Source organism: Poecilia formosa, unplaced genomic scaffold (assembly GCF_000485575.1).
Source record: "Poecilia formosa unplaced genomic scaffold, Poecilia_formosa-5.1.2 Scaffold95, whole genome shotgun sequence".
Classification (NCBI taxonomy): domain Eukaryota; kingdom Metazoa; phylum Chordata; class Actinopteri; order Cyprinodontiformes; family Poeciliidae; genus Poecilia; species Poecilia formosa.
Genome location: NW_006800034.1, coordinates 776,652 through 789,449, shown reverse-complemented (window position 1 = coordinate 789,449; position 12,798 = coordinate 776,652). Strand labels below are relative to the sequence as shown.

The 12,798-nt window shown below is 38.2% G+C and overlaps 1 protein-coding gene across 6 annotated transcripts in view; it reads right to left on the bottom strand.

Moving 5' to 3' along the window:
* Positions 1-403: 403 nt before the first annotated feature.
* Positions 404-12,798, bottom strand: part of pax2b (paired box 2b) — a 39,114-nt gene continuing 26,719 nt past the window's right edge. For 3 of the 6 annotated variants that reach the window (XM_016674450.1, XM_016674452.1, XM_016674451.1), the window contains exons 8-10: positions 4,342-4,443; positions 2,451-2,537; positions 404-1,466 (exon numbers count right to left, since the gene is read on the bottom strand). In XM_016674450.1, the coding sequence (XP_016529936.1) occupies positions 1,345-1,466; positions 2,451-2,537; positions 4,342-4,443 (311 nt within the window). In that variant the 3' untranslated portion in view covers positions 404-1,344. Of the gene's footprint in view, positions 1,486-2,450; positions 2,538-4,341; positions 4,444-12,798 lie in introns of all 6 variants that reach the window. The other 3 variants (XM_016674453.1, XM_007558268.2, XM_007558267.2) reach the window with 1 other exon arrangement.

Below are 12,798 nucleotides of genomic sequence, written 5' to 3'. Positions count from 1 at the left end.
AAGAAAAAAAAAATGATTCCAGCTTTGCTGAAAAAAAAAAAAATAAAAAAAAAAAAAAAAAAATAAAAAAAAAATAAAATAAAATTTACTTGTCCTGAAACATGCGGGAGTTAAAGTTAGGAGGGCACATGTTTAAGGCATTTATAGTTGAAATTGTCACCCTGCTTATCGATGTCAGAATCATCCAATCAGAGTGAATCCAGACAAATTAGATTTGGAATGGCTGTTATATCCTTACTTCTGCAGATGAATGCCAAAGACTTAATGAACTTAAACATAAGAAGTGAGAACATAAAGTAGTATAGTGCACATCAAGTCAGTGAGACGATGGGCTTTGAAAAACTGTAAGTGCCTTTACAGACTGAGACGCAGAAGACTTAGTCAGTTTTTCTTTTCTTTTTTCTTTTTTTTACATAAAACAAATATGCACATTTAGTTTTTCTGCATAACCACAGTCCAGTGTTGCAAACCTCCAAAATAGTGCAAACTTAACACAAAAATAAAACACTCAAAAGGTTTTGCCTGATTACCTTCCTGACAAATAGAGAACAAGTCAAACATTAGCCAAGCAGTCTGCAAATTAGTCTTTACAAATTATAAAAAAAAAAAAAAAGAAATAAAAAAAAATATTTTAACTGGAAACCTTGCAAATAGTGAGCCACGGTGCTATAATAACATGGCTCCCGCTATTATTTCCAAACAGGTGTTTATTTCATTTTTCATTTTTACATCTTGATTGTGTCTCACAGAAAACATGTCCTAATCTTCTCACGGCATCAAAAGCGATTGATTTTTTTATTTTTATTTTTTCTTCCACTCATGCTGGATGTTTGGTCAGTGCCTGCTCAGATGGACTGGAAAAACAACCGCCACAGCCTGCGCGGGTTGCTGCTCATCTCCCTTGATCTCTGTGCATTGCGATTTGATTCCAGTGGGAGACAAATGGTAAAAACAGGGGGGAGAGAAAAAAAAAGACTGCTGATATATTTCAAGCTGTGGACAGTATCCCTGCTGGGACCCATTGAGGAAAGGAATGTACAGTATTGATCTGTTATGGATAAAAGAGTGGCACCACAGGTGGGGAAAATAAATTCAGGATGTTTTTGTCTGGAGTCCTGTTTTTATTTTTATTTTTTAAACCATTGCAATTAGCCAAGGGTTCAAACTTTCACTTGTTCCATAATTGTGTTCCAAAGAAAAATCCAAAGAAAAGCTGTAATGAGAGAAGATGGCGGTTGTCTTGAATCCGTGAATTCTCTCTTCTGTTTTTGTTATTCTTTTTATTTTTTGTTAGTCGGGGACGTTTTATGCGCTTTTTGCTCAGTGTCCAATGGACCGTGTTCTTCACACCTGGGCAATATGGAGGCTGAGGCCGTGGTCCTGCAGGTTGATTTGGTTTCCATGGTAACTAGTGACGGTCATAGGCAGTGGCAGCAGTGGGAGGGGCGGAGCCTCTCGATGCGGCACTATAATAATAAGGGGAACCTGAAAGTTAACAGAAGAATGAACCATTTGAAACAACAAATTACAGCTTTCACTACCATTTACCAAATAAATGACCATGAATGACACGTACAATAAACTGCATTACACTTATATAAGAGTTATAGGTAATTATCCTTGCTGTTTTTGCTATTTTATTATTTATCTGAAAATGGCCAGATATACTTCAGTCCTCACCCAACTTTGTTTGTCATAGTTCCAGTTGTTTTATGCTTTTTAATAACTGCTCTGATGCAGATGCTGGCAAGTCATTTTCTTGAAGATCGCCTGCCTTACTTGGACTGAATGATCTCTAGTCTTTCCCTTTTTGAAGAGCGTCTGAGAAATGGATCTCTGTCATCATATTTACCCAAACGTTTCTAGTAACACAGGAAAAAGTACCTAACTGCTTTTTTTTAAAAATAAGTTGCTAGAGGGGTCTGAAAATTTTCAAAGTATAGCGATTTAATAAGTCTGAATATTGAACAATTACTTAAACAAATTGTTGGCGATTTACAAAGCTGCTGACAAAATCTCTGTTCGTTCTTGTAAACTTAATATTATATCCTTCTCTGATGGCTGGATTTAATATTATTTAACACTTTCTGTAGGGTTTAGTTAAAACCCTACAGAAAGCAACAATAAATATCCCAGTTTTGGTGTAGCATAAGCATAAGCATACAGAAATAACAAAACAAATCCTATTCACAAAGTCCTTTATATATTACATCATATTTTGTAGCTCTGCAGAAACAGACAGTTCAATTGTGCCTCTTAAAACTCTACGGATGAGGACATCCAGTGATAAAGACTCCATTTGTCTCAAAACGATAAAATAGGGGTTTATGATTGCTGCATCACTTATTCGTAACCTGCTGGACTGGTACGGCAGCTGGTACGCTGCAACTCTAACCAACGCTACTGAGACAAGTTTGTCAGTCATTTACGTCTCATCAAACACTACTCACTTAGTAATGCTGGATTGCTGAATCGCCAGGCTTCGTTGTAGGTCGTATACTGCGGATGACTGTAGGGGTTCCCCGAAAACTCACTCCCTGCAAAACAAAACAATAAATCAATTAGCATTTCAATACGTCAAAGCCCATGCCACTTCACATGCACTCATCTCTCGTCATTCAAAACAGGACGCAATTTGAGGCCGAGAGTGATAGTCATCAGTGTGCACCCAGTCAAGCAAGTAATTTATTTCTTTTTCATTTCACTTAAGTTATGCAACACTGAACAATACAGGATGTGACACTGAAGGTGGCTTTCCCTGTCCCATTTATGGATATCTAACCCTTTCTTCTGCGGCCAGCACATTTCAAGCCGCTCTAATAAATACAGAGTGGTCATAAACAGCTCCATGCATAAGTTTTTGATTTGTTGCCGTAAATCCCGCTGCCTTTCTTTGGAGAATCTTAACGTGTTCAATCTGAAGCCTCTTCGCTTTGAGCTCGGCAGGTTTCCTGCAGCAGGATGTCATTGCAGGGGAAGTAACTGGGAACATGTCTGTGTGAGCGTTGCTGTTTGTATAACATGTTTCTTTCCTTTTATGAGACAATAAAGGCCAGATTTTTATACGAGGCTGGTGAGAAATGGCTTTCCTTTAACAGCGTTTGGGTCCTGTCACTAAAAATTAGCCGCTGTGTATAGGACGAATCGGTTATGACACAAAACCACAAGCCATAGGATTAAGGTGCTCATCTTTGCTGCTTGCCGCAGAAGAACAAATGGAAAGTAAAAGCAGGTCTGTCTGGCTTCTTTTCCTCCCGTGTGATTTACCGGCTTCATCGTCTATAATCCAAACATAAATGTAGACGGCGACTGCTACTGGGAGCGGTTTGCTTCGTTTTTACTGTCAGCTGTTAAATGGACGTTGCTGTTTGCAGAAGTATGCTGGTAAATGTAAAATCTATTGATTTCAAAAGAGTAAATTTACCCTGATTTTTTCTTCTTCTTCTTTCACTTTGATGGTATGTTAATTCATTTGGCACGAAGGATATACAACAAATCAAATTATATCATTAAACCAAAAGGTAGAAAAAAAAATATAACAGCCCATCCCTAACCCGTAAAGAAATAGTCTTTTTGTTGATGGATCATTAAAATGTATTGTAAATTTCTCGCCTCAGTCATCTTTGGAGCCATTGCTTCCACTTGCTTTGTGCACTCTCTGTTTTTCTCCTCTATAGAAAGTACCTCGGACTCATTTCTTCTATGTTTAAAACTTTATAAGCTGAGCGACTGATGGACCTAGTGCTGCAACTAACTGTACATATTTCTTGTTTTCTTCCCCATAGAAAGTGCTCCTGAGTTATCCCTCATATGTTTAGGTGTCATTTTTGTAAACTGAGCTGCTGTCTTATTTCTTTCAGCAAACCCAGGTTCCTCCCTCCCCCTAAATATTTTTTAGACCAATGTCCTGCCATTACTATTGTCTCCAATTTAGTTTCCTGATAAAAAGTAAGTCTGGAACAGTTTGGCTCCGTCTTTTCCCTGGATTGAGCCATTGTACTCCTTACTAAGGAAAGTACCCATCACTCTGTGTTTCTATGGATGGAGCCATTGATTGTGTTGTTGTCGTAGCCATTCCTTAAGCATATTTTATTTTTCTTTCCCATCGAAAATATTCCTTGCTCACCGCTTCTATGTTTAGAGCCATTGCCGTGATGATTTATGTCTTTTTACTGTTTTCATTGCACATAGAAATCAATATTCTTCACCCCTCTGCATAAGTCACCATTAACGTCTCCTCACCCTGCTTTACGGCTTCTACACATTTCCATTTCGAGGGTGACACCGCACCATATTCGACCCTAATGATAGCGGGAAACGGTGGTGCCGTCTTCAACTCACCAGGAACCATTCCAGCGAGTGTCGAGGTCGGGTAGCTGCCTTGGCCTGTTGGGGGAACGTGAGGGGGATACCCGGGTAAGGTCGTGTTTGCCATATCCCGGCCTGCAGAGACAAAGTAGATACACACAAAACGGGTTAATGTACACCAATTTGTCCTACTTCTTGAAAAAATAAATAAATAAAGATTTATCAGATGTAGTAATGAGATAAAACCATTTTACAGAAAATATTTCTATGTCAAAATGATCTTCTGTGAATTTTTCGCCCTTAGAGATAAGAGAAATTGGACAAACTGCTTTGAAAATGGAAGTAGGAAAACGTTCAAATGTTTTCCACAAGAGAAGGAAACTTTGTGTAGGTAAGATACCTGTCAGTGAAATGTATTCAGTGATTTCACTTTATAGAGCACCTTCCACATTGTCTATAAAATGTCTCGTACTTAAGAAAACACATAATACATCAGCCAGTATTGTTTCGCTTGAAGTTGTGCTACTGCTGCCTTTTGGATCAGATAAACTGTGGTTCCCTCACTAACCAGTTCAAGCTGGTTTAAATATACCAGCTTAGTCAAACCCTACAAGGTTTCCTTGCTGTACAGTCCAAAACATTCAGGAGCTTTTTGCACAGCATCAATTCTTCATCTGCAGATATTCAGCTCTGTAATTGAAAGCGACGGCTCGGCTGTCCTGTCCGGACGCGGGAACATTAGGACTCCAGCATGTAACCCCAATCCACGCAGCGGAGGGGGTAAAGGAGGCCCCTGCTATATTGTCAGGACCACATGGTCTCAAAGAGAAGCTCGTCTATAAATAGAGATTTAATGAGGAACTACGGGATGAAATGACAGTAGACCAATTATTAACTGTAGTGGCAAAATGATTTTGTGATTAATTTAAGCGAGTTCACTGCTAAGTCCTGTTGTTGTCTCTTGGTTTCATTAGATTTGGCGTCCTTATCAGGGCTACTTTTTATTGCTTTTGGTTACCTTTGTTCAGTGTATGAACTATTAAAGTTTCCTTTCTTATTTCTTTCTGGTGTTTCTTTTTTTTTTGCCACATATCTGATCTTTTTTTTTTGTTTCTGTGTATTTTTAGTTAATTTCTCTATACATTTTCTCAATTTCCTTGAATTTTTTCCTCTTCATTATGTTTTTTTCCAGCATATAGTACTTTTTAAAAATCTTTATTCTTGCATACATTGTACAGGGATTTGTAGAAGTAGTCCAGCTCATGAAGCTTTTTCATATTTTACGACACAACCATGAATGTGAGTGGGTTTTGATTGGAATGAGTTTGAAGTTATAAGGTTAAAGGAAAGTTATACATGGATTTGAATTTCTTTTACAGATACAAATCTGAAAAATATTCACCCCCCTCTACTCTGATGCTCCTAAATAAAACCCAATGCAAAAAAAAAGCCCTCAAAAATAAATGGAATGGATCAATCCCAGGATACATGGAGATGTTGTGTCACTGCCTCAAAGGATTGTCGCTAAACATAAGTGAGCAAACAGCATCATGAAGAACAAGCAGCCCAGCAAACAGGTAAGGCAGAAAGTTGCACAGATGCTTAAGGCACAGTAAGGTTACAAAAAAAACAAAACATCCCAAGCTTTAAATCTCCATTAGAGCTCAGTTCAAAGCACCTTTAAAAACCAGTTGCCAAGAATTATTGTCTATCCAAACACACAGGCCAGGAGGGGGAACATTAAGGAGTGAAACAGCCGGGATTCCTGTTCAAACTCTGGATGAGCTGAAACGACTCAGACAGAAAAATCTCAAATGAAAAGTCACTTTTGCAAACTGCGGCACGCCACGAAGGAGACACAACTCTGGAACATGGTGGTGGCAGCATCATACTGAGGGAATGCTTTTCTTTTGCAGGGACAGGGAAGCCTTTGAAGTTGCTATAAAATGTAAAAAAAATAAATAAAAAATTCAAAGTATTAGGAATATTTTCTTCTGGAAAATAGAACTATAATCCAAATGCCTTTTCGTCACTTCACAAAGAAAAATTAACTTTTTCTTTTTAAAGCAAAGGAATTTATTCCTTGAGCTTATGCTGATTAAACTATACATTCCTATCTTTAACTTTGGATTATAAACAGGAATAAACATTTTTGATGTATTTTACAACACAGCCAGGAAGATCAGCTGAAATCTAGGTGTACAAGTCATAAAATCCTACTTAAAATTACTTTTAGATGTATTTTTTTCTTTCTTTCTTTTTCAAACAATGTCTTTGTTTCTTTGTAATTCTGGATTTATTTATTAACTGAAAAGGATTTATGAACTAAAACAAATCACGCGGGTGTGAATTCTCTACTAAAGCAATGCTGAATAATATGCATCTCTTTACTATTATCGTAAACGATCAGATCCGACGTCTGACGCTGAGAATGTCACGTTAAACAGCTGTTTAACGACCTCTTGTTGAACAACTGTTCTCCTTTGTTTGCACCGACGGCCACGTTGTATGAGTGCCTGCTGAAATGTGTCTTTTTGTTAAAGCGCTCAGACTCCAGGGCCGAGAGTTAAAGAGCTTTGCAGAGAAGAGTGAGGTCATGCTGGACCTTTCATTTATTATAAGAATTAGTTAGCCACAAGCCAGTGCACATAAGTCAAAGGGAGCCGTGGGAGTACTGTAGTGGGGGGTCCTGCAGGGGTGAAGCCATTGTGTGCTTGTGTGTGAATGCGTGTGTGTGTGTGTGTGTGTGTAGACAAGGGTAACAACTGCCAGTGTCTGCACACCGACCTTATTTTTGTTATTACTGCAAAAGCCTTTGCTGCTTTAATGAAAGTCTTGTGTTTACACACCTGACTTAAATTCGCTGATTTGTGATAATAACTTTACTTAACACAGTCACATCAGTTTGAGCGTCTCTTTGAGAAATATCTCCCCTCTATGTCAAGAACAACGATGAGATAAAAGTAGGGAAAACTGACGACCGACTAAAAAAAAAAAAAACTTGCTAATGTGGGTTGGTCACTTCATCAATACAAGCCCTGATATTGATTTAGTGAATCAAATCAGGTGATCAATACTTCCAGGTCAACCCACACTTCACTCAGACTTAACTAGCATCATTAAGACACAGTGTTTTGTTTTTTCATCCTCACTGCTGTGACACAACAAAGCCTCCAAAGCCTTGCAGAAGCATTCAGAGGCCCTGAACGTTTACACATTTTGCATTATTACAACCGCCAACACGAATGAATTTTATCCAGTTTTTATGTGATAGAGCGGCACGAAGCAGTACAAGAAATGTGTATACACTCAATAAAAATACACATATACCTGTCTAAAGTTAAACCAGAATAAACTTCTCTTGGTTTAGGTCAGCTAGAATTACCAAAATTGCTTCTATTTGCTAAATGTCACAATAGCGAGAGAAAGAATATATCAGTGATTGAAATAATAATAATGTCTTCAAAATATGAAATGTACATACAGGATGATTACTATCTATTTGCACAATGAGGAAAAGTCCAGATCATGTCCCGGCTGTGGAAACTTCTCGTAGGTTGACGGACAAATTTATTTGGAGACACACCTGTGGATGCACGAAGAGTCGAACTGAAAGGAATAACGGCTTCCTTTCACCAATAACTTTCTCTTTCGTTAAGTGTAAATTTCTAATGTGCTGGGAAAATGACTATCTTCTGTTTCTGGATGATGGATTGAACAATGAGACACTATGCACTCAGATTTACATCAGATCTTTAGTGCAATAACACTTTTACTTTAGGGTAAACAAGCGAATACAAATGAATGGACAAATGATAAAAACCATGTTTGTTTCCCGTTTACGCGCACATTTCAGTTCATCTTTCACACACATCCGAGACGTCAGAATAACGTGCAATGAATTTTGTGGTCGTGGGAAACTTTAGATTTGAAAATGCTGAAATATGTTTGCAGGGCAGCGTAAATGTGTGCACGCTGAATGTGTTCTTCAGCAGCCGGTGCTGAATCGTGTTTTTGGTGGAAGCTCTCTGACGCGTTGCTTCATGTCCTCCTTTCCAAGCGCTCTTTCAGAGATTCGCAGAACTCTCTGTACACCAATGATAGCCTCATTAGCTGCCTCCTAGTCTTTTGTTGTTTTTACAAACAGAGATGTGTGTCGAGGTTCTCATTAAAAGATGGCCTTCCTTTATGCTGTCTGCTTCCTCTGACAGTCGCCCCTTAGATTGAATGCCAGCAAATCAAGCTATTTATTTTCCTCTACGTCCCCTTCATGCCCCCCATCTCTCCCCAGCCAAAATCAATTCAAAGATTTTTTTTTTTTTTTTTTTTACAAAAACCTGTTGATTTCTGCCTCAAATTGAGAAGCACCTTGTTGGGGTAATACAGCTCTCCTGTTTGGAACACATTGAACTCTACAGTTTGCTTGAAGTTTTTTCAGGATGAAATTAAACGAACAACACAGAAATCAACCTGAAGTTATCTTTAAACAGATTATTTCATTCTTGGGTTTTTGGTTTTGCGGCTTTGCGGCTTTGCGCCGGCTCGGTTTCTTCGCACACAAATGGAAAAGCAGGGTGACCTTCTCTTTATTTGGCACATGAACAAAGTCATTTGTGAATGACTCTTTTGGTTGCAAGAGTATTAAATTTAGCATGTCAGGGACACCTTCATGTTTGCTACAACAACAACCAAAAATCTCTGACCTCCATTTTCGGGGCAATATGCAGAATGGGGCAATTTATCACCAGCTCCCCCACAAAAAAAAAAAAAAAAAAAAAAAACTCACACCCTAATTAATTACAACTAAGTAAAGAATGTTTGGAGAGCCAAATTGCTTTAATTCCCCAAACACCAGCTGAAAGTCATTCATTATCAAATGTGTGCTCAAAGGTTAGTTTGCTTTTGTAAAGACGAGATGAGCATTAATTTCAGAGCCCACGTTTTCCCCTGTGGGGTGACATGCCAACGGTTTGCGAGGACGGTGGCGGGTTTACTCTCTTTTCCTTGGGTCTTGATGCTTTGTGTGAACCTTTCAGCGTCCTCACTTTAAATACAGGCACATCTTAATAAATGAGAATATCATCCAAAAGTTGTATTTTTTTTGTATTTGTTCAATTTATCAAATTAAATGATGCATGTTAAAGACTCATTACACACAACATGATGTATTTCACCCATTTATTCAATTATTATTATTATTATTATTATTAGTAACATTGTTATTACTGTTATTATTATTATTACTATGACTTGCAGCAATTGATGTTGTTTTCTCAAGAAAAGTTATTATAAGACCAGTTAAAAATCATTTTTGTAACAGAAAGTTTGGACAACATGTATCATATAATATGTATTGGTTGGGGCTATTTTTGCAGGAATTACTGAATCGATGCAGCATGACGTGGCTCCTCAAATCCTCAGTGAATGTTCAAGCTTTTCCCTGGACCAACAGCAATTTGGATTCTGTGCTCCTTAACTTTTCCTCAATTCTCTAACCTGTTTTTTTTTTTTTTTTTTATATAATCCAAAATCGACTTTCATCCCAAAAAAAAAAGGACATCGGTATGCTGAGCCTTTTTGTTCTTAACCCAGGTAAGACGCCGCTGACATTTTTTCTTTTGTTCAGGCGACAGTAGCCTTTTCTCCTCCATATGTCTGTGTGTGGTGGCTCTTGAAGCTCCGTCTCCAGCTGCAGTGAATTTCCCCCAAACTCTTGAAGGGGATTTACATCAAAGTTCTCTCATGGCTGCAGTTATTCTCGCTGTTTGTGTGCTTTTTTTTTTTTTCTTTTTCCACCACATATTTCCTTTCTGCTCAACTTTTCATTAACATTCTTAGATACAGCACTTTGCGCGCATCAAGCCTCTTGAGCAATTATAGTTTTTGGCTCACCCTTCTTGTAGAGGGTGTCAGTGATTGTCGTCTGGGCAGCCGTGAGTTCAACAATCATTCCCGTGATTTTTTTTTTTTTTAGGCCATAACATAACAAAATCTTAACATTGTTGTATCAAAATTATATCGCATTGGTCTTAAATCATCCAACAGACTGAGTTCTCTAAGTGACAAACAATCACTTCACCAAGTGAAGGTGTTTAAAACAAGGGAAACCACTCACTGCCGACCCGAGTGCCGACCTCCAGTCTGAACCGCCATCAACAAAACAGCCAGTTTCCGACTGCTTTCAGGAAAATGCTGAAACTTTCTATTCAAATAGTGGACAATTGGCCATATCAAGGCCCATCTCCTCATTTATTTCTGAAAAACACGCACACAAAAAAAAAGTTCAGGGTTCCTCCTTTGGCTATTCACCAATTCCCCGCACAGCCCCTCACTATTTGAATTTTAAGCAATCTGAATGAACAAGAATAAGAAGCTCTTGAGATGAAATCCGTCTCTCGAAAGGGAATTCATCAAAGAAATGACTTCCCATATCAACAATAGAAATTACCTCACAATATGCAATTGTCCTTTCCACATATTCATGGAGCCCTTTGGTGTTTTTATGGGGTAAGAGGGACTATTTAGCAGGTAATACAGAATTAATGTGGAGGAGAGGAAGAGAGAGAGAAAAAAGCACACTTCTAATGGAAGTGCCTTCTTGCCTCTGAATTTCGATGATGTGCACAATGCCCTTAAATCCCTTTTCTTATTGGAGGTACTTTTTGAACCTTAATAGGATAAGCAGAGGACACAAAAGATTTCTATCTCTCAACTCTTTCAGTTCACTGAGAATCCCAATCTCTGGCAACGAGCACTTCATGAATCATTCATATTGTAATAGATTATGCAAATTCCAGGGCATAAAATCAACAAGATCAATAACTGCAGGCGTTTTTAATTGGCGTTTAAGAAAAAAAGAAAGAAAAAAAAACATTTTAAGGATGAACATACTCTCCAGTTCCTTCCACCGTAAAGACACAATTAATTTGAAATTGGATCTCAGCCTAAATGCGGCAGATAATTTGCTGCTTTTTTTTTTTTTTTTTTTTTTTTGCACAGCTTAAAATTCCTCTGGTAAGCTTATCGCTGGCAAGTAAACTGTAATACTCAGTCATTAGGGAGACCACACACCTGAATATCACATATTATCCACACAGGCACTAAGGGGGAAAAACCAAGCAGAGGAGCCACTAACCAAATAGTAATTACCAAGTGAGTTACAGCAATGTTTGTTCCATTAGCTTGACCTCTGCATGCTTTATTTCCTTGCCTCCTGTGAGAACATAGAAAGGAATGGGATAAACTTAACATTTTCCCTTGCAGATATGCCTTTGATGGGTATATTGACACGAAATTCACCGCAGATGTCTAGGACAGCTCAAGTAATCCGCATATACAAATAAATCAGAACAATGTAGTACATGAATCAGGTTATTTGTAATAAAGTGGGATGACACCAGGACTAAGTACTGGAAATATGAAGAAAATGCATAGAAATCCAAGAGACATGCTAGTATATAGCTAGCGTTATGTTTACTGTCAGCTGGTGATTGCGATGAGCAACAGCAAAGAGCTCTTTCAAGGTCTTAGCGATCTTGCTTTTGTAAAAGATTAATATGGATTTGGTTACACACTAAATAAGCCCGACATAGTAGAAAGAATATAATTTTACCGTACACCAGCCACTAACTAGAACTCCATCTAAGACTTTTGTCAGAGAACTCAAGACATTTTCGTAACGGTTAACCAAGAGAAACGCACAACTAGCGGCGAGCGTCAGACATATTATAGGTACAGTTTCTCCATTAAGATAGCAAGTATTGCACTCAACTGCAATGGCCTTTTTGCACAATCACTGCGCACTGCTCCACAGCTGAAGAAAAGGCATGTTGGTCTGCATTTGAGGTCTGCTGCAGAACAATTAGACATGTCAGTGAGATAGTGAGAATGGTAAATGGTAAATGGACTGAACTTATGTGGCGCTTTTCCAATGATTTCGACCACTCCAAGCGCTGTACACTGGAGTCACATTCACCCATTCGCACTCATAAACGCGCACACATTTACACACCGATACGCAGATCAGTAGGCATGTTATGAGAGAGTATAACATGCTCAGAGGGGAACTAAACTCAACTCTTTGGATGTCATTGCAGATTAATTTGTAGAAAGATTTGCGCTGCACATCACCACAAAAAGCCATACCAACAGTGGAATTTGCAGGTGTAAGTATTGTGGTGTGAAGCTGTATGTTTATTTCAGATGTTTTTACAGTTGAGAAAAGGCTGAATGGAGCAACGCACTGCTTTGTAAGTACGTGAAGATGAAGCTAGTAAGATAAGGATCCCAAATATACAGCCAAGGACAGTCCTAATGGTTTGAACAAAATTAAAGATGCAAGAATGACCAATCACCCAATTCGAAATGAAAATTAGAGTAGAGAGAATTGGCGCCAATATATATATATGTGTATTTTTTTCTGGAAAAGTGGTTAAAATTCACACCTGAGCATTCAAGTTATGACCAAACAAGTATTAAATACATTTATAT